At 38.0% G+C, this 22512-nt stretch overlaps 1 protein-coding gene across 3 annotated transcripts in view; it reads left to right on the top strand.

The window, feature by feature from the left end:
* Positions 1-22512, top strand: part of RMDN2 (regulator of microtubule dynamics 2) — a 142946-nt gene that overhangs the window by 22870 nt on the left and 97564 nt on the right. For all 3 annotated transcript variants that reach the window (XM_085055245.1, XM_085055244.1, XM_085055243.1), the window contains 5 exons: positions 696-771; positions 2423-2500; positions 11494-11592; positions 13290-13343; positions 13432-13512. In XM_085055245.1, coding sequence (XP_084911371.1) covers positions 696-771; positions 2423-2500; positions 11494-11592; positions 13290-13343; positions 13432-13512 — 388 coding nt within the window. The remainder of the gene's footprint in view (positions 1-695; positions 772-2422; positions 2501-11493; positions 11593-13289; positions 13344-13431; positions 13513-22512) is intronic.

Raw genomic sequence — 22512 nt, 5'->3', positions numbered from 1 at the left:
TGAATTTATGGAAGTTATCTCACATTTCTTTTATCACTCAGTGTACCCAATTTATGATAATCATAGTAATAATAATAGAAATAATAATGATCTTAGCAATAGGCATCTAATAATAGCAGTAGTGATCCTGTTAGAGCAGAGTATGTGTGTATGTTTTTAAATAATTTTAAAGATACTAGAAGAATGTCAGAAGTGCAGGAATGCAGTGAGATGCTTGGGAAGGGTAGAAGGCAACTGTGAATGTTTTTGAGGTATGTGAAACTTCCTACTGAGCACACCCCAAACATTTACCTTCATGGGTGAGGTTCTGCAGCTGATGGTGCTCATATTCCCAGTGCAGTGCAGAGCACAATGTGTCAAGGTAAACTGCTGTCAGTATGCACAGACAGTCTGGAGGTGTTACACTCTGAACTAAATGGCTGAAATTTTGGAGGAGAAATCTGCTTTTTCACTTAAGTGATAACCCAAATAGTGTCATTTAAACTTCTCCTTGTTTCCATTGTTTTGTTTTAGTTTGTGTTTTTGTCTGCTCCTGAATATGTATAATTCATGCCAAACTTCCATCCAGCCATCCAGATGGAAAAAAAACCAGGTGTAAATGTGTGCATTAGGTATTGATATATTTTGTAATTTGATTCAAAGGTTTATTTAAATCACAAAAAGTATGTGTGTGTGTTTTTCTTTTCCCCTCTCAGGTTTGCAATTATGTGTGGCTATATGTCTCAATTTGAAAGTGTACAAAACAAAATCAGGAATGGTTATCTCTTTAAGGTATGTTTTTGTAGGATTTGGGGTTGGTTCTTTTTAAGCTGTTCCTTTATTTCTTTATATAGTGTCAAAGACAGGTTTTCCCAACACAATAATTCAGCCTCACAGGTCTATTTTAGTGAAGTTAAATGAAAAAGGTTATTGTTATGTATGCAAATACATTTTATGCTTGCAAAAAATAAGAATTGCAATAGGACTCTGGGAACAGCATTAAGATTTCTGGTTTCCTTTGTAGTCAAATGGGGGAGAAAAGGGAATAACAATTCTGTTTAGAAAATCAAAACATTTGAAATAGTGATGAATCAACACAGTTCTGCAATCATCCTTCGTGTCACCCTTAAGTAATGTTTGTTTTAACACTGTCCTTTCAAAGGTAATCGTGTTTTTAGGGTTAGCCATTTGTGTTACATGTGCTACTCTCCCCCTCCTTGTCCTCAGCATTGCTTAGACATTTTCCATCCATCCCTTGCCCTCCAAGCTGGCGTCCCCCCTTTCTGGGTGACAGTGAGAGGCAACAGACATGTTCCAGTTCCTGGGGAATGCCTGGGATGGGTTCCTCTCACATCATGCCCGTGTTAGGACTTGGAGTGTGGTGGAGTTTTCCTATGAGAGAGCATTAATTACATCTGAGCCGTGCCAAGCAAGCTAAGCCCTGAGCACTGGGACAAGATGGGAACGAAGGGAAAATGACAAATAACACAAGTGCTGCAGCTGTTTAAGGATGGAGTTTTGAAAGAGTCCATGGTGTGAGCACTAGCCATTTCAGGGAGGTTTTCCTCCTCACAAGTTAATCCTGCAGTCTGTTCATTTGGGAAAATAGTAGTATGAAAACACAGCTTCTATCTGAATCGTTTGTGGATATGATAGAATAATAGTCTCTTGTATCTGTGTAATTCTAATATTTTTGTGACTGGCTTAATTAGAAAGATAGATATGTGGGGGAAATAAAGAAGTGTTGAATGACATTTATTTGAGAGGCAAATGGTAGGGGTGAAATAACCTTTATTTTTTCTTCAAAATCAGGTTGAGCACTAAGAGCTTTCTTTGGTAAATTAAAGAAAGAAATAAAGGTACTCAGGGCCTGAAATGAAAATGGTTTTGGAAGAAGGACCTCATTAGATACTTTCCAGGTTTTGTAGTTTCACTATAAACAGAACCATTTTATTTTCTGAATTTCCCATTATAGTAACGGTTGTGTCAAGTACCATTTCATTGGGACAGTCACATTCCAGGTTGGAAAGAGCTATTCTTCAGTGATGGGTGCTGGCATGTAAGATCTGTTCAAGAGTAGTTGCTTCCTCACTGATTTGATCAGTGACAGTTTCGTAATACTAACTGTAAATTAAATGAATTTAATTGAAGTTGTTGCCTTTTTAAAACAAAAGTTCTTGAATTACTTGACTGAACTTTAGAGCTGTTTAGTCATGTTCTAAATACAGCATGCCTTCTTGCGTTGTGTGCAATGTTGCTAAATAATTTTGTGGTTTCCCTCCATGAGGAAGGGATTTACTAGTTAAAATATTTTTAGGTTGTTAGAAGACAATTGCAGCAGGAGAGAATTTCTGAGTTGTTTCTGACTTGCAACAAACTACTTAGAATGTAAACACACTTGCTGAACAAACATCTAAATTGATACTAATTTTCTTTCCAATAGGAGCACCTAGACAAGGCAATTGAACTTAAGCCTCACGATCCCTTTTTATATTACCTAAATGGAAGATGGTGCTATTCAGTAAGTTGTGTTTTATTTACCTAACAAACATATGAATTGAGTATGCTAAAAATAGTAATGCATTGGTAATTAAATAGTGGGACTTAAGACAAAGTAGGTGTTTATTTAAGTAGATGTTATGAGCTAAATGAAGCAGACATTTACATTTCCTGAATTAACTACCAGATGCCCAATGCTCCCAGCTGACCATTCCTGCAGTGTAGCTAGGTAAAGGGTGCTTGTATGCCACTCACTGTTGTGTTCGGGTTTTTGATCTGAATGAATGGATGAAAAGTAACTGATATTTGCAAGGGAGGAAGGATGACCTCTTGATTTCACTTTTTTCTTCTGCCACAAACTTTCTGGGTAAACCTGGACTGGTAACGTGGGCTTTTGGTAAATTTTATTCTCCATCCATAATTTAAGGCACTTCATGCTGTGGGATTATATCTGGGGCAGCAAGGCTACCATACTGGCTTGGGAAATTCCAAGGGAATGTCCAAAAAATATTTATGCATAAAAATCTGTAATTCACCAATGAGTTTTGTAAGTGATGCAATTTATGTCATGCAAGTTCAACAGGTGCTTTTAAAGATCTCTTTTGTTGTATATTATATTTTTATTTATATATTATAAATATTATACTATATTATATTATATTATATTATATTATATTATATTATATTATATTATATTATATTACATAGTGGTAAGTACTCATATATGAAAAATAAAGAATTGGTTTACAAGATTAGCTGTTAATCAATTTTTAGAAGAATTGTGCTTTAATAAGGGAGTTGTCTTGTTGGTAATGCTCATCTTTGAAAGCTCAGCAGGCTATCCATACTGCTTCATCTCTAGTGCTGTGAGGAATCTTTCGTTGGAAGAAAACATTCTTGCATAGTCTGTGCTGTAAAAGATCACTGTGAGTCTTCTCAGAATAATAACAACTAATGCACAGTGAATTCCAGCCAAGCCTTTTTCTTATGGATGCTTCCAATGCGAGTCACTACAAAGTGCCTGCAAACTGGAAAGGAGCTGTGACACATTGCAGACTTTGCCTTTATCTGCAACAAGATTTCATGCAAAGTAATCTTTCAGCAGTTTTTTTTCAGTTCATATATTTAACTTTCAAAGAGCTTTCAGCAACTGTGTTTTTTCTCATTGATTTAAATAAGGAATGGCACCAATTTTTTCAAGGAACTTGGCATTTTGCTTTTTGTCACTGTGTATTCTGGAATATCAGCATTAGCTATGCAAAAATAAGTTGCTGAAGATGGTCCTTGAGTGTGCTTGCTGTCCTGCCTCTGAGAAGCATCTCTCACCAACAATTCCGTAAGCACTTTTATACTGTGCTGTGTCCAGCAGCTGACTGCAGATTCCATTTATGCCAAACACTCCCAGATGTTTTTCATGGCTTATTTCTCATGTGAGCTGCTGGTTTTTGGAAACATACAATCTCAGTATACCTCACTTCGTTCTTATGGCACTTCTTTTTTTTTTACTCTTTACATTTTTGTGATAATCACCACTTCCTGACTGAGTAATACATGTGGTTTGTTGTACTGTGTTGCTAAAAATTTATATTCCAACTTGCAACATCTATGCAGGGATTCCTTACTAAACATTGAAACCACAGATTAGCATTTGCTTTAGGTTATGACCTGACCTGCATTTATTTAAGTGAAACAATCTACCTAAACAGATGTGGCCACTGAAATATGTAAGGATTGATTTCAGATTTCTGTTTTTCTTCTTTTTTAATTCTTGCCTTCTGTGACTGTTATGACAAAATAGTAACCTGAAGCACATAGAACAGATTTTTATACTCTAAATAAATGCAAGTACAGAATGGAATAACATATTTTTTTTAACTTCTGGGGCTGTCAGCTCTTAAAAACTTACTGTCTTTGCACACTTTCAGTAGCAGGATGTGAGGTCATTTGAAAACATAAGTTTTGAGCCATTACTAGTTTTTAACCCTAGCCCAGTGAGGTTGGTAATATCCTCACTAGTTTTAGCACAGTGAGTTCATTTCTGTGCTGATCCACTATCACAGGTTTTGGCCATACACATGCTATAGGTAGTCATAGGAGCTTGTGGAAAATGTGCCAAATCCCTTGCTCCTATTCTGCAGACTGGGATGTTTCATGCTGTGGTAATTATCTCAAAAGAAGACTGTTGGCTGTAGCATTGGTTCCAAATGCTTCTTAAGGATACAGATCATGCCAGAATGCTTGAAAAACTCCTTTGTCACTTGTCTATACTGGCACCTGTAGATGGAGTGATAATTCTCCTCTTAAATGCTCTGTTTTTAATGTTGTTGAGGCTGGGAAGGCTGTGTTGTCCAGTGTGAGAGAATTAAAGAAGAAAAAGAGATGATTGAGGCAAGAAAGTTAGTTTTTACATTTAGCCTAGCTGACTTTGGGATCAAGTTAGGATTGGCTAACGCAGTAGGGGGGAGGAGGGGTGGAAATCAGGCCTCTGCGTTTACTGAAAGTGTCTCTAAGGCTATCGAGAGATCACTCCAGCCAGCACTGCTCTGGTGCTGTACAGAAAGACCCTTCTCACACCCGAGCCGGTGTAAGGCACAGATTCTCACTCACCCAGAGAGCTGGATAGCTCACATGTTACCAGAGACAAAGAATCCAGAGGCTCAATCAGCTGGATGTTCCAGAGGTTTATTGCAAAGGGGTCCAGCGTGAAAGAGAAAGAGAATTCCCAGGTGTCCCTAGATATAGGGATCAGCTGGGGTCAGGGGAGAGGAGGCAGGGGGAACACCACAACCAATGGGGAGAAGGGAGGGATGGAGTCAGGGGTTAGGTTACAGCCAGGGGGATTTACATAATTTGGGGAGGGACTTATTGTGTTAATTGGACAGGGATGTTTTGCCACCAGTGAAACCCTGCTGTACCGGAACCACTTGGCTCCCCAGCAGTTCCTGAGGTGGTATCACCCACCACCACAATTGGCTACAGTATTTCTTCTTTCATAGATATTGATTCCAAGAGTATTTTTGTCTCATTTTGGTCACATATTCTTTTACTGAAGCAGTGTAGTTAAAAAAAATAACAAGTGTTTGCCATTTTATAGGCTTTGATAGCAGTTTTGTGAAATCTGATGTACTTAAGTCGTCCTAGTATAGTCAGATATTTCACAATCACTCCTGATTTAATATTAGGGGATCTTATTACTATTGTCTAGCATTGGTTTTTTTTGATAACAAACTGAGAAAAATAGGAATTGCATAAGAGACTGTAAATGGGGATGCTTCAAGTGTTGTAACTCAGTGTTATGGTTCATTTTTGACAAATGAAAATCCGTTGAAAAGGCTTTGAGGTAAAAAGTATAGAATCATAGAATCATCAAAGTTGGACAAGATCTTCAAGATCATGAAGTCCAACTGTAAACCCAGCACAGCCCAGTACCACGGTCACCCCAAACCAGTGGAGGCAAATGGAGAAGATCTATGGAAGACTGAAATCAATATCCAGAGACTGCACGCTGAACTAGTAAAAGCTATTTAATTTGTGGTGTAGTGCCAGAATTTGGCCTGACTGTCATTTCTCACCTTCCTCAGTGTAGTGCAGTCCTTTGCAAGGAGCAATGGTATAGCATTGCCAAGTGTCTTACTCAGCAGTTATTCTTGCTGGGCCAGAAATGAAGCTGATGTAAAGTGTTGTGGCACCTTCCAGCAGAAAGGATGAGCTGGATTTTCACTGCCTCACAGCAGCTGGGGTTTGTCTGTGATGCAGAGCCAGTGACAATTGTGCACCACGTTGTCTAAAAATCAGGTTTTGCTGTTTCTTATTTCTCTTACTATTATCAAGTCAATAGAGCTGTACAAAAGAGGAGGATCATAGAATCATCTCAGCTGTGTCAGAAAATTACTTCTGGTATCATAATCTGATAGGCAATATTTTTACCAGTCATTTCATAGATGTCATGATGGGCAAAATTTTGCCTATGAGACATGCTGTGTATACAAGAAGTGAATGGATCTGTAGTGCATGTTGTATAGGAATAAGTTTTATTTCCAGAAAGTTTTGGGCACAATTATCTGATAATTCTTTATAATTGTATGTTTGTGGGTTTTGTCATTGTTGTAATATTTCATATAGCTTATAAAACAGAGCACTATCTAGTTAAGGCTCAAGTCTACTTGCCACTACAGGACAGGCAGAGAACAGCTAGCATGTGCTTGTGAAACTGGATCAGAGTCTCTGGTAAATGCCAGTAGGATGTTAAAAACTAGATCTCTGGATTTTCTTTTTGCAAGTTACATGCCATGTTTTGGATTTGTCTGTGAGGTATCCCAATATCTCTTTGAGTTACATCAGGGAACAAATTGATCCAGTTCCTTTGTGTGGTAAGTCTGCTTCCCTTACTGGAAAGTGAAAAGCCCAATTCAAGTTGGATAAATACCTAAATGCCTGTGCAGACTGTCCTGGTTCCTCAGCTGGCAAGAAAAAGAATATTTTTGTTGGAAGCCAATATTTAAAAATCACTGTCCAGTTACTTAATCTCTTCCAGAAGTCAAAACATTGCAAAACTATTTAATACAATTTTACATTAATATATTGTAATGAAAAAGAAAAATAAGCTCTCTGGGGATATTTAATTAGGTGCCATTAATATTTTACTGAAGCTGGATCAATGGGGTGGTTTGCCTTTATGGAAGACAATTGTGTTATGTGTCTTCAGAGAGCTATTAGTAAGGAAACATTGGAAGAGGATATCCTTTAGGGCTGAAAGTCAACCCTCGATGATTTTTCAATCCAAGCGGGTTAGTTTCCTTCATACCAACATCCTGGAATTTGAAAAGAGCTGCGTTTGCTTCTCATAAAATCAAACAGAAGACAAAAATTCAGCCAGTGTTTTAGTATACATACATACATACATACATACATATATATATGTATGTACGTATCTATGTATGTATCTGTGATTTTTGCTGATCCTGGGCTAAGGAAGAGAAAGGGATATTATGAAATCCATTTTCCCAGTATTTAGGGGAGAACCACATTTTCTGCCTTGGCCGTGAGAGAAACAAGAGGCCTGATGGAAGAGTGCTGAGTATGAGCTTTACGTTCAGCTGCAGTTTAACTCTGGGAGTGCCTTCCTTCCATCTCTAGTGCTAACAGAGATTTGGGTAGAATAAATGGATGTCAGCTTGTTCTTTGACACAGAGGAGAGGTTGGTTGAGAACCTCTGTTTGCTTTGGGATACTGTAGCATGGCCTCTTCTCCGTGGCAAAGGCCAGGCTGTTATGATGAGCCACTCCCCTCCAGCTCTAAGGAAGATCAGGCGTTGGCTGATGGTTCCTCAGGCCTTTGTTTGTTGCTCTTGAGTGGGTGGGGCTAGCTCTCCTTATGTATGACAGCTGGGGAGTGATGTTCCTTCAGTGACCCAGTGTATTAAAACCTGATATTCTGTGGAAACACAGTGTTCCTTGCAGTGCTTCTGTGAACTCTAAGGCTTCTGGCAGGACTGACATCAGGGTTTAGGAGACCTAAAAAGCCAAAACTCACTTAACATTTGGAAATCATCTGTAGGGCAAACCAATCTTCATTCTTTAATTTTGTTGTTGTTGTAGCTATTACTTGCTACAGTAGCTGTTTTCCTTATTACTTTCCGCTGTCCTCTACCACTCTTGGAACACTCACCAAGTGAAGTCATGGCTCTGCTGTAGTTGTTGACAGTTATACTCCCTGTGTACTTGATTTTCTGTGGACCTCCAGGTACACTTTGCACTGTTGGAATAGCCTTGATGGTAGCAGTCAGTTCTGGACTACACTAGAGCATGCTATGCCGGGGGTTCCATTCCGTGTGCTTGCCCACAGACAGAGAATGCTTAATAAGATTACTTGGTATAGTAGGAATGATGTTTCAATTTCATTGGACATGGTGCAAGATCTACTCAAATAAACTTATTTCAAATTAAAGAATGTGCTTTTGTGTATTTAGGGGAAGGGTTTAATTTCCTCGTCATCATTATTGGTCTGGGGCACAATTTTGTGTATTGCATATAACAGGCCTTTTCCATTTGTCCCACCTCAGTCGTAGGAGGGGTGCAGACAGACTCAGGTGGGGTACAGATAAGCTGTTGTGATGGAATTCACCTTACCTATCTTTAGCTATCCCCAAGGTCTGTGCTCCTTTTGTAGTTGAAGGAAAGAAAGAAGAAAGATAGGAGTATTCATCTCAGGCTAATGTAGGTGAAGAGGAATGGCCTAATGGAAATGCCTCTCTCTGTATTGACCACGCAAGGAACCTCAACAACTTGTGTAAACTAGGCACTTCATATATGGGGGACTAGAGTTGCTGCGACAAATTCATCAAGCCAGTGGCATATAAGTCTGACTGCTGAAAACATCACAGAGCTCTCAGATTAGTTCTCTCTGGAATAGTCACAAAGTATAATGCTGGATGAAGTGCACATTAAAAAAACCCCACTATTGCCACAGAGTCATAGAATCATTACGGTTGGAAAAGAGCTCCTAAGATCAAGTCCAGCTGTTAACCCTGCCCTGCCGTGTTCACTGCTAACCCATGTCCCCAAGTGCCACACCCACACAGCTTTGAACACTTCCAGGGAGGTGATTAAACTGGATCCCTGGGCAACCTGTTCCAATGCCCAATCACCCTTTCGGTAAAGAAAATTTTCCTATGATCCATTCCAAACCTCTCCTTGGTGCCATTTCCTCTGGTCCTGTCAGTTGTAACCTGGGAGAAGAGACTGACCCCCACCTTGCTTCAACCTCCTTTCAGTGCAGATGGGTTTGTGTGAAATGTGCTTACATGCATTTCACTTTTAAACATTGTTTTAGCTTGGTGGGATTTCCAAAATAAAAATGGCCAACTGCATATATGTTTGGGCTTTTAAAAAGTTTGAGTAGTGCAAAGCAGCACCCAAGCCAGACATAATAAAGACTAAAACCTCAGTAAATCAGTTCTGATTAAATCTCAAAAGAAAATAAAACAACTGCCAGGAAGAACTTGTGTTTTCAATAGTTAATTATAACTCCGCATGGAAAAACTGCAGTTTTGTTTCTTCACTATTGCATAACAGCAGACATGTGTGTGGTAATTGTATCTGTGTCGTGTATGTGTGTCTCCAGGGTGTTGTGTGCTCTTGCAGAGAAGAGTGTAAGCATATACATTCCATTTATTTTTACCCCCTCTCTTCATCCCTCTGTAGCTACCTCCATCTTGATTGATGGACCCAGCAATATAGGAACCCCCTTCCTCTTCCAAACGAAGAGAGAACACTGCATCAGTAGATTGGTGTGAAAGAAACAGCAGTTTTGCAAAAATTCTTTTAATAACTCTTGCAGAATATGTCTCAGAAACTATACAACAGTGAGGGAAATTAAATGGGGAAGGAAATTATATACATACCTGGAATTAGAAGTTTTAAGGCGCGTGCTGCAGTTGGTAATACAGTGGGAAAGCATGGCAGAGGCAACAACACCTTGTTTCTTCAATGAGTAAGAACTCCATGATGTCTGGAGAGCTTTTGTAAAAAACACTTTATGTTCTTAAAGCTTCAAGAGTGAGATATGTGAGAGAAAATGAAAACAAAAGCTTTGTTTTCATAATACTGTTTCTCTCTGGGTTATAATTTTTACTGTTTTTGTGTGAGATGCTTACTGACAACATGTAACAAACAAAGCGTTGGGACCCTGCTCAGCAGCTAGCAGGACTTGACCAGGATGCCTTCTGTTTCCAAGCAGTGCTGTTCTTATGGAACATTGAGACCAGATGAGAAAACATGGCCCTGTGCATTTCCCTGTTGCATGCTGACCTGTATTTCTAGTCTTTGCAATGGTATTTTTAGGGCAATTTGCAGCCAGAATTAGATAGAACTTGTTGTCTGTTCAAAACAGAAGCATTCTGGTTGGTAGCTGTGGATAGCTATGAGAGAGTGGATTCTCCTATTTTACAATTATTAACTTCAAGGCTGAACTCTGTTATTTGAATTGCAGCTCTTTCTGAAAGAGAGATGTCCTATGTGATTCATATCTCACCTCCAAGTCTCTGATGAAAGGGTCTGATTCTTTGCCTGTGTGTATCTCTTCTCTGTGTTGCCTCTGCATAGATCAGGCCAGAAAATACAGAACCTTGTTTTTTACCATTTTTTTGACTCATCTACTCTGTGACAGAAGCCATCAGTGCTGTGGCTCAAATACTGATGTGAAGGAAAAAAGCCCTGACTTTTCTTTACAGATGTGGTAGAAGTGTCTGAAGGAAAGTGACTTCACTTCTCCATTTAAACAGGCTCTTCTTTGACATTGCATTTTGTAGCAACTCCATCCTTTGCTAGAGATGTGAGGTGTGTTTCACTGGGTTGGGTGATGGAGCCAAATACCTTATGACAGTAACCAAAGCAATTTTTGTCAGGTGTCAGTGTATGTAAGGGAAGAGGTCATGTGCATTGTGTGGCAATATGACAGTTCCCTAAAATCCTTTTATAGCAGCTCATCTTCCTGAAATGAGAAGAGGTCATTGGCAAATGTTGTCAGATTGGAAGAGCTAAAAATGAAGCCTATTTCTTAACAGTGGTTGTCACCAGCTTTTCTGTAATAAATGAACTTGTTATACAAGCTCTAAAAACACTTCACATTTTTCCTTTAGCAGCAGCTTTTCACAATGTAGAAAAGTAGTCAAGTGCATAGATTACCATGCAAAGCTCTCTTATCTCATGAAAACCTTAAGAAGTTTCAAACACTATTTCTAGACTTAGGGTTTTTTAAAAGGCAAGGTGCTATGAAGCCTAAAATGTGCTTTAAGCTTTGAACATGGTGATAATCTTATATTGAGGGTGTTAGTGTTTGGTCAGGTCCAAAAGATTGCTTTGAGCTGGCCAAATTGAAACTATAAAACATTCCTTTGCAGGTTCTTTTCCAAAATGCGTTGTGTAAGTAGTACAATAAGAAAGACAGTATTTACTGCAAAATCAAGAAGCAATCCTAATGAAATCTGATTTTTTTTTTTTTTTTTTTTAATTCTAGGTAGCTCAATTGTCTTGGATTGAAAAGAAAGTAGCTGCTGCTCTCTTTGGGACTCCACCAACTTCAACAGTAGAAGAAGCGTTGCAGAATTTCCTTAAGGTAAGTCCTAGCCCAGGGTTTCCTGTGTTGCTGTTTACCAAATGTTGTATGTGATATTGTCAAGATGTCTGTTCAACAGACTACACTCAGTAGCTATAAATTCAGGGCTCTTCTAAACGCCACTGAGCTCTCTATTAAATTAGTTCTTTCTTTTCAGTTTTAAAATTAGTTTGGACATGAGTGGTATGAAAGTAGACCTTTCTTCTCTTTGTTAAATTTTGGGAAATTCTCCAATTGCCATGGTTAATAGTTATCGAATTGAATGAGGTATGGATATAGATTAGTTACATATGCCATTGAAACAAATGAACCATGGCTACAGTTGCTGATTTGCTGGTTTCTTCAAGAGGCTTGACATAGGCAAGGAAAACTTCGACATTGTGATGCTTCTCTTTTTCTGATCCGAACCTTTTTCCATTGAATTTCAGCAGAAGTCTTTCTTATTTGTGGAGGTTAAATTGCCTTTGTAGTGGAGAAGAAAGCACTGTCATATAAGTCTATGTTCCTGGGCATTCTACTTTACAGTTACAAAAAACCACCACATGAATAAAACAAATCTATCTTTCAGTGTCTTCCATATGAATAATTTCTACTTCGGGAGCTCAAAAGCATAACCTTCTATCATTATAGTTACGTTCAGAAAGTTTTTCAAAGAAATTGGACAGGCATATTTTCTTCACTATCAGAAGTGCTTCTTTTCTGTGTTCTTAGCCTATTTAAAGATTGAATGATCTCCTGAATTTTGGACAGTAAAATACATTACCATCTTCCCAGTTTAAGAGATTTTATCTTTAAGGTCAAATTCCAAAAGTGGTAGAAATAATTTGAAACATTCGCTTTAGCTTCAGGGCATTTTGTGGCGGGCTGCAGAGTGACTGTGGTTTTAAGTCATCTTCAGCAACAAAAATCAAATTACTGTCTAAAAGACAACTGTTTGGGTTTCTTTTTCACTTGTTTGATTCTACAGAGTTGTGGTGAAAGCGGCATTGTTTTGGTCCAAGGATTACAGCTACTATAAATTTCACTGATGTAATTTTTCCCTCCTAAATGCTCTTTTCTAATTAAAAGCTGCTTCTTCATTAGGAAGATAATTAGTAAGGTTTTTACTCATCTTTGAAGTTTCTATACACTAGATGTGTTTTAAAAAGAACTCATTCTTGAACTTCTTTAATTACTTGAACTTTTGAAAATAATTTGAAGAGAAGGGTGAACCCGGAGCTAGAAGATATTTGCCTGTGGAAGAAAAATAATTGTAAAATTGATTAACACAGTTCTTTACTCCTTACACAAAGTGTGAATGATTGTTTGCTTTCTTATTTCTTTGATGAGGAAATAAATATTAATAATCTGGAGACAGCAGTATCTTCAAACCTACCACATAAGTGAATGAATACAAAAGATCTTGTACAGAATGACCTAAAATCTTTACAGAGCAGAGAGAGCAAGCAGCACAGAAATTTTTTATGTGTTCACTATCAGCATCTCATATGCCTGGTTTAGGGTTTGATTTTTGTGTTTTCTTGTTTTCTTGATTTTTTTCATAGTGCTACCAAACCAATTGCATTACCCAGAGTAGGGATGATTCCATCTGACGTTTGAGGAAATAGTAGTGCATTACTAAAAATGTTATGCAGACCACATAAATCTCATCACACAAGTTTTATGTCTGATTTCTTTCCTGTTTTTTTATTATTTAGGCAGAAGAAATGCGTCCAGGATATTCGAAATGCAATTATGTGTATTTGGCAAAGGTAACCAAGTTCTTTTAAAAATAATGATTTGTAGACTCTAGTGTTCTTACAGTGGTCTGATTGGAAACAAAATGTTTTTTCTTCTCAGTGCTATAAAGATCTTGGCCAGAAAAACAATGCACTGAAGTACTGTGATTCTGCACTGTCAATTCTCTCAGTTACTAATGAGGTGGGTATTGAGAGTGATAACTTGTTCCCTTGTGACTGCTCTCTTGTCTTTGGCATCCATTATTGCACTGCCGGTAACAACATAATGTTTCAGTTTTCCTCTGGACACAGAACATTCCTTTTTCCTCCACTCTAAGTTGGCTCATTACAGTTGTCTGTATCAACAGCTTAAAAAAATCTTTGTTTGGGGAGCTGTCAGGGACTTGTCTGTATCAGAAATTGAATTGTACTCTTTGTAATTCAACCCACTTCATTAGATCATCTTAAGCATAAGCAGTTGAGTGTGTCATCTAGCTGTGCTGAAATTTTTCCCAAGACCTATGTTTTTCTCAGTTGAAAGCATTCTGGATTTTTGTTCTTCAGTTTCTGTCTCTGCGCCTGAAAGCCTCTGGTTTGTGATTCTTGTCAAGGGCAGTATGTTAACTACAGTAGAGGTAGATGAGTTATTCAATATTTCCTTCGTCTTCATGAACAGGGCAGTTCTTCAAGCGACATCTGCTGGAATATAGTTTATGCTAAGGGATCACTAGATTCCTCTTTAGGCCCATTAGAATATCTTTTGGTATGTGGACACAAAATTTCTACAGATATTTGAGAGATTTTAAGTTGTTTAATTCCTCAAATATAAACCAAGTCATGGCAAGAAGGTTCACTCTGTCTGATCTCATGTAGAAGCAAGTTCCATGACTGACCTATGACTGGAAACATCTTACCATCCTAGAGCATGGCAAGTTCAAACCTGAGCTTTGTCAGCCTAAGGGACCCCCTGTGAGCACAGCAGATGTGGTATGGAGAGAGAGAGGTGATTCCTGAGAGGAATTGGCCCCATCCCATTTAATTCTTTGAAGTTAAGGAAAAAGACCATTAAATGACTCTGTAACTTGATTGACAATAAATGCTGTTTGTGGAGCACTAACATGTTTATGTCAAGTGTTCCTGCTGGGAAGAAAGACCACTGCATGCCTCACCAGCCGCTGCTCCTGGGTGGCCTAATTTTTGGCCCAAGTTATAGTATGTACCAATCATAAATTAAGTAATCATTGCTTAAGTTCAGTGTTTCTTTAAATATGTATTGATACAGATTTGACATTAACAATGATTTAATTCTGCTTTATTCTTTACTTACTGTTAAAATACACCTTCAGCTTGCCTATTACAGAACAAAGGAAAGACTGCTATAAATTATCTGTTTAATACCCCATCACATTTCTCAAGTATCAGCAGACCTGAGAAGCAGAGGGAACCCTGAGATGAGAGCAGGAATTCAGGAGCAGTCTGAGGGATAGGTGTATGTATTCTGGCAAGCTGGGTGGTGATGAGAATAACAATTACACTGATTTGTGAACAGAAGAGTGAGCATGAAATGTGCCCCAAAAATATTTTGTCCTTCTAAAGAGGATCAGCTGGTTTTACCTCTACTGTTTTGACTAATTCTACAGATATCACAGATTTGTCTTCTTTGTCTTGTTTACTTGTGATGTGTTTTGAGTTATGTTTAGAAAAAAACAGTCAAGAAAAACATGGCATTAGGGCAGTAGTGTGTAATTCAATTTCAAAAAAAGCAACCAAACACTCAGCACAGGGTATAACCAAGTGCACACTGAAAGAAATTACTGTGAAATGGAGATCTGGAACATGAACTCTGCTGATGCTGACTGTTACCTCAAATCCCATCTGAATTTGAATATTACATGTTGTTTTGGTTATTGTGTTGCAGAAAGACTGTTACTGATTTTTGGGAAAATGTGTTGGAAGTGAAGTGGTTCAGGGCTTGGACCTAAATGTAGGAATAACATTTCGTAAGATTAGTTTAAGGGAGGGAAGAGACTGTAATAAGACTAAAAAGACTCTGGGGTGACAGTAATAAATAGATGCTAATAAAGTGCCTGAATTTACTGCAGCCCTGTAGGAGAGGGGTTTCATGGTCTGGGAAAAAAGCACAGGTCAGCAGCAGTCTGAGGATTTTTTTTTCAGTTTGCCACAGCTCAGGATCTCAAGGTTGTCAGCAGTATTCTGTCACAGTCATGTGAAACCCATCATTCCCAAGAGTAATCATAGTTTCTCATATGAGTTTTCTCTTTCTTCAAGCAGGGGAATTCCTTTATTGTTTTTAAATGTTGGCTTCTACTGAGAAACATGTATTTGTATAAAGGCATAAAATGAGGAGCAGACTGAGAGACAAAGTTGCTGGAAAGGCGCCACATTGAGGAAATGTATAGTATTTCATGATACAAATCATCCTGCAGAAAAATAATCATAGACAGTGGTTTACTTTTTATTGCTTCTGAACATCCAGTTTCCAATCACTTCTGAGAACCAGAGGTGCTTGTCATCAGTAAAGTAGCCCATAGCTCATTGTAATCCTCAGGTCAAATTCTCAGCTGCTGTAACTCAGAACACTTCTTTGACACTTTTTCTAGGACTCATTTCATGTAACATTTTGAGTTAAGTTATTTTTGTCTTGAATGTTATGTCATATCCAAATATCCCTTCTGTGCGTCTGTTTTACCACTTACAGAGTATGTTTTAATTCAAGGGGTAAAGGGGCTTCCAAACATAGTTAATTCTTTTTAAAGCAAATAAAAAATGAGACATCCTTTTTCAAACCTATTATGAGTCTTAAAAAGGATACATAGAAATTATAAAAAAGGAAACAAGTTCTAAATTAAGAGTTACAGGAGGATTTTTTTAAATAGGACAGTTTTTTAAAACAGGCACACTTTTAACTTAACAGTCTATGCATTTTTTTAAAGGAAATATGTGAGATTTGGTTCAACTTACATCTGGAAAAACAAAACTGATATTACAGTGCAACTTAAGAGACCTTTCTCTATCCTCTCTAAACAAAAACCTCCAATCAATCATATGGTCCTTCCTTGGTCATAAATACTGTCATACTCTAGAGTGGTACTTCACTGCTGGAGGTGCATGGGACATTAAATTGTCCGGTTTTTCTCTGGTTGCTACCCAGGTGGATAACCTCAGGGTCCTGGGAAATATTTGCCCCTTCAGTAAAAGAGAGCCTAATGTTCAGGGCTGCTGTGAGTTACTGTAAAGTCTTTAACAGCTGCTCTGTTCATCTAGTGGATGTTGCATTGCCCTCAGTGAGACTCATTACTTTGTAGTGTGCTCAAAGCCTTGCTGAGTGTGACTACATGAAGGGCTGTTGAAACCAGATGTGTTGGACTATTGTGGTGGAACAAAATTACTTTTTAAAATTTGAAGACAAAAATGTAATTTAATTTTGAAATCACAAGTGTCTGTCTTGCATATAGAAAGAAAAAACAAGTGTGTTTGGTTAAACATGTGGTCCTTTGCTTATAAGGGGAATAAGACATTAATTTCTTGTTTATAATAAAAATTGTTGGATATTTTCAAGGCTGGAACTTGTAGAATTTCAAGTCTCAATGTAGGATTATAAAGTATAATAGTCAAGAAATTATTTTTTCTTGTATCTGGAGACAAGCATGGGCATTGGAGTGAACTCTCTGCTTGTAGGACCAGTAAGCTCACCACAAAGAAGTTCACAGCCTCACAGAGAAAAAGATTAAAATTTCAAGGTTCTAGTCTCTAGTACAGTTTTTAAAAAACTAATCTGAACAGCAGCAGTTGCGTTACAAAAAGTGTAGTCTTGGAAGAGATGAAGACAGCAAAGCAGGAAAAATGCAAAGGAAATCTATTTGCACTGAGTTAATGAAAGTCTTACTTACAATGCAGATAAAACCTTCTCTCAAGCCAAGAATGTTTCATAAAATTATTGGTGATGTTGTGCATTCTGACCTTCCCAGTAATTAGAAATGATGGGAATTCAGAGTTGAAATCAACAAGTGAGAGAGATTTAGATATTACAGAAATTGGTGATTATGGCATTCACTTCTTACAGGAGTCGAATGGCAGGAAGCAGAGACTCATTAAAGACACTGCCTTCAGCCTCAGTGACATCTGAAACTAGTGGAGGAGGTGATAAATGTAATAATAGGCAGGAACAATGGCTGAATGTTTTCACAAGAATGCAGCTGCTGAGGAGAAATCATGCTCATAGTTTTCTTACACTTTTTTTACATGACCATAATTGATCTCCTTGGCTATTAATTTCATTTTTAATATTGTCTGTAAGGAAAAAAGTGGGAGTTAGAGAGAGGTGGAAGAGAGGTCAGAGTATAAACTTTAGCACCTATCAGCTGTTCCTGGTACAACAGACCATTTGTGTATCTGGATTTTCAAGATTTTCCAAGAAATATGTACTCCAGGCACCATAGATATGAGCAGATCTTGCTGTGATATTTCCAACAGATCTCATTTGAAGCTGCTGTGGTAATCTGCCCTTCTAAGTATGATTTTGAGGAGAAAAAAAGTAATTTACTCCTGCTTTTAAAGTGCAGGTTACAAATTCTGGCTTGTTTGTGAAAAAACCTACCGATTGAAACTGCAAATAATTTGGGCTAATCTATAAAAGTATTTTTCTTTTCTCATCAACCAGAATATTTTCTTTTCACAACATCTTCGGCGCAATACGGAATGTTTCTATTCTATTTTATTCTTTTCATAGAATATTTGTTGTTTTAGATTTTTTGCACATTTGTTCTCCAAAAGGCCAGCAAAAGTCAATAGTGTTCCAACTGAAAAATAATGGAAGTGTTCAGATTTGTGTTCATTTTCAATTCTAGGCTATTGTTTTCCTGCTAATACAGTTTGTGAAGTTGAACAAATATTTCCTAAGAGCTGCCACCAACTCAAAGTTAAAATATTTTTTGAATGTGCTTAAAAAAAATATTCCGTAATTTGTGGGTTTGTATACAATGAACATGAATGCTTCAAGATCAGGGAATACACTTTTTAAAAACTCATTATAAAGAGATCTGATTTCAGACTAAAATTCTAGGGGAAAATGAGACATTTGTTAAATGCTGAAATAATTTGAGACTGGTCATATTTTACATTATTTTGCACTTCCAAGAATAGTCCATTTTTCTCAATCTCAGTGATCAGACCAATTTTCTGTCTGCATGTTTTTGAAGTTCTTGAAAAAAGGTTTGTTTGCATTATGTACTTATTTCTTCTGTCCCTCCAAAAATTATTCCAAAAAGTGATGAAGATAGTTTTTGTAATGTCACAGTTTCACACATAAGGATGAAATCCATCCTGATAAATACCAAGCTTATTATATTTATGATTAAAGTGACTATCACAAAGTATTTGTTTCGACATCCTATCAAAGGCAACACAATTATAGCATAGTTTTTGGTCCAGCAAGACTGGTCAGCAGCCAGTTCCCCAAAGTGTGGAGTGTGTCTCCTCCACAGGCATGCTGATGATGTAGGGGCAGAGTGGGAGAGTATTCATAGAGATTGTGGTACAGTGCAGGATTACAAAAGCAGATTTGCAAAAACCTATTTTGAATTTTTGTAGAGTAGCTGGGCCAAGTCAAACTTCTGGGATTTTGAAACATATGGTCTTGGAGTCCATATACACAGTGAAGGAAGGGCTTTCTGTGGGGGCTGTAACTGGTGTGGCTGTGTTCAGGCTGTTTCAGCAGTGACTACACAGCTGTAGGTCCCAGCATGGGAAGGACAGCAGCCAGACAGAAAGGGGAGAATGTCTTGAACACCAAAAGCTCCACATTGTATACAATAGTAAAAGAAAACCAGATCATAGCTGAGAATTAGTCTTTTAAGTTAGAAAATTACTAGCAGATTAAAATTTTACATGACTCATTCACTATTTAAATTGTATTCTGCTGTTTTGTAATTTTTCAACAGTGCTCCTTGGACTAGCTGAACCGTTTATTCATAGTCTTCTGGGTGTGAAAGGGTATTTTCCTCTCTACTTGAAGTAATACCTGAAAATGTATGATAATTGTCAGCTACATATTTTAAAGCTGTGCTTGCCTTGATCCTAAAAGCCTTGAGAAGTTATGGTTAATCTCCAGAGGAAGATAGTGATAATATGAAAGAACACAGAATGTCCTGGCTTCTGACATACAGCAGTCATATAGAAGGTGGCAAGTGGATGACTGCATTGGTGTATTGCAGTGTTGAAGGAGAAAACTAACGATATTATACAATTGTTAGTGCACACTGCAGTCAAACCATCTGTGAGAGTCTGTCAGGAAACCGAGAAGGGATAGTATTTAGCTTTGCATGATTTATATTGTCCACAAGGGCTATTGCTCTCTAACAATCCTTGTGCATGTTTGGGAGTCTCTTCTGTTACAGTCCAGGATTTCTCCTGGAGCTGTGAGGGAATGATACAGCTGTACCCAAAAGCAGGAGTGTCTCTCAGCACCTCATTGCTGTTACTGCGTATCAGAGTACAGCTTTGGACCACCCTTGCAGCCCAGCTCATTTAATATACCATGCTGCCCTGCTGACTTCAGTGAAACCCTTCAGGATGCATGTCAGCTTGGGATTTGGCAGTGGTTGCACACAATTATGTTTTCGTTGGCTGGTGTAACCATTTTGGTTGTGGTCACAGGGGTGTATCATTCTCTGTTGACAGTTGGGACTTTGTCAACAAGTGCACACATGTGCAGTGCCTGGGTTGAGTGTGTTAGTGCATAAGGAAATAATTAGCAGAGACGGAAGGTAAAATCATTATCTTTCTGTCTTGACTTTAATTACCATTTAATTTTTACATGCACATTTATATGTGTAACTGTATATATGTATCAGTAAATTTTTTTCAGCAGAAATGAACTGTCAAAATGTGAACTACTTCCAGATAAGCCAACATTCCCTTTTTCCCACCATCTCTCTCTTCATTCTTGCTCATGTTTGCAACTCCCTCTCTCCCCTTGTTGAGTCTCTGGCCTCCCAGGTCTTTTTTTTCCTGTGCATATCGCCTGTGGATGATGAAAAATAAAAGTAAAGCAACAAAATAAGGCAAAATGTAGTACCTGACCCTGTAACTTGAATACGTTTTGTATAGCAGTTTGCAGAACATTTTGAACTCATATTCAACTCTGAAAATTATATAAGGAGTGTTTAATAAATGTAACCCTTGACAGTAGAAAGACAAGGTTGAAAATGGCTATGTATTCAGTCAGTGCTGAACTGAGCCTCAGGGTGAACAAATGGGACTGACGCAAGTATATCGCATTCCTCCTTCAACTTGCACATCTCCTTCTGCTTGCCACACTCTAAAGGGAGAGTCAGCTGTCTGGAAAGTGAAAAAAAAGCTGACCTTATTTTCAGAAAGCCACAGACCCAGAAATCAACAAGGAAGAGAGTTGGCCCAAGACAGGATTTATGCCTTTGTCTTTCCATTAGCAGTCAAGCTTTGGGCACTAACAACATTTTCACCCTTAAAACCGGAAACTGGTACACTGAACAGAGTTGTGGCTTCTCTCCCCTTTTAGCATGACACACCTCTTAGTCTGGAAGGACTCTATCCAAAGGTGACATAACAGTTCCATTCACTGACCATTCTCAGCTTTGTTTTTAATGCCATTACTGATTTTTTTCAATGCTTTTGCCATATGAGTTCTTATTGACTGGTAGCTGCTGACTCAATTAATGCAGTTTGCAACAGTAATTCCTGCTTTTACTGATGTAGTCTCGTTTAGAACTGGCAAACCAGAAGTAGAACGCATTGCACGTTTGCAGTTTCTTCTCCAGACAGTTCTTAGAACAATCATGGGTTTGTTCCGTTCTTTTTCCTAAGCCCAGAGGAAGATTCAAGGAACATTGCCCAATATTTTCTGGACCTCTGCAATTTGTAAAGCTCATTGCCCAATATAATCCTTTACTTCTAAGGAGAGAGATAATTATCCAAAATTGTTTGGAGATATATTTTTAAAATGCTGTATCCTGCAAAGTGAGTAGAAAATCCAGTCAACCCATGAAATGCTGAACACTGTTCAGGTATGAGAAAACCTTCATCTTTATAATTTTCAGTTTAGAAAAGTCTCAAAAAGAGTACAACCAGATACAATGAAACTTTTCTTATTAGCATGGGACAATATCTGGCTTTTTACTCTTTTGTTTAATGGAGTTAAGAGTAATTTTCAGAAGTTGACCACAGTCAGTACTGAAAAGAGTGTATTTTCCCTGAATTAAGAGAAAATTTTGAGTTTTTCAGTTTCTGTTGAAAGCAATAACTTGGTGCTCCAGACAGCCTGTAGTGGCATGGAGTTTAAGGGGTGCTCAATACAGTATGACATTTCCTTCTGTTAGAGTATTTTGGCAAGAGCTTACTGGCTTTGCAGTGTGTGCCTTTTTTAAGGCCTCTGATAAATGATTAGGCAGATAGTTTAGCCTATTGTTGCCAATGGGAGTAAGGCAGTAACTCCAAGAGAAGTGTCCAGCTAATGTATTAATGCCTTAATCCAGACCAATAATATAATGTAGTTTGACATGTCTGGCATATGGTTTCTATCATCTCAATATTCTTTTCTGTTCCTCCATGACATTATAGACAACTAACCAAAATAAAGAGAAGCAGGAATTTCTTCACCCATAAAATATATTCTAAACTGTTCTCTATTTTGTTCCAGCTCTTTGGTTGATTGGGTAATGAAGTGATCCTGAAATTTAGTGATTATTTCACTGACTGTCTTCAGTATTTTTTTCAGAATATCCTGTGTCATTATCATTACTGGTCCCTGTTATTAGAAAGACACAAAATCTGTGATGTGCAGGTACTTTTCACTTGCACTGTTAAGTATCTATGGGTGCATGTGTTGGGTGTTTGGACCTTTATGAGCCTGCAGGTATGAGGTGCTGGCTTTTTAAAAATGTGGTTTTAAACCAAGGTGCATTTTGCAAACTAGAAGTTTTGCAGCAGCAACTAAAGGAAGCTGATTATATCCAGGAGACATTTAAAAATAAGCAGAATAATGGAGTTTTTGTACTGTGGTTACATGTTTAGATGCATGTGCCCCTTTCCAAGCAGATTTTACATGGAATAGCCAAAACATATGTCACTGGTTACCTGTGAGACAGTCTTGGGCCTGGGTTAGGTTTAAAGCCCCATGCAAACTGTGCACATAACACATTGGCCT

The sequence above is a fragment of the Lichenostomus cassidix genome, chromosome 3 (assembly GCF_008360975.1).
Source record: "Lichenostomus cassidix isolate B80296 chromosome 3, HeHo_3.0, whole genome shotgun sequence".
NCBI lineage: Eukaryota > Metazoa > Chordata > Aves > Passeriformes > Meliphagidae > Lichenostomus > Lichenostomus cassidix.
This window is presented reverse-complemented; position numbering and strand designations above follow the sequence as displayed.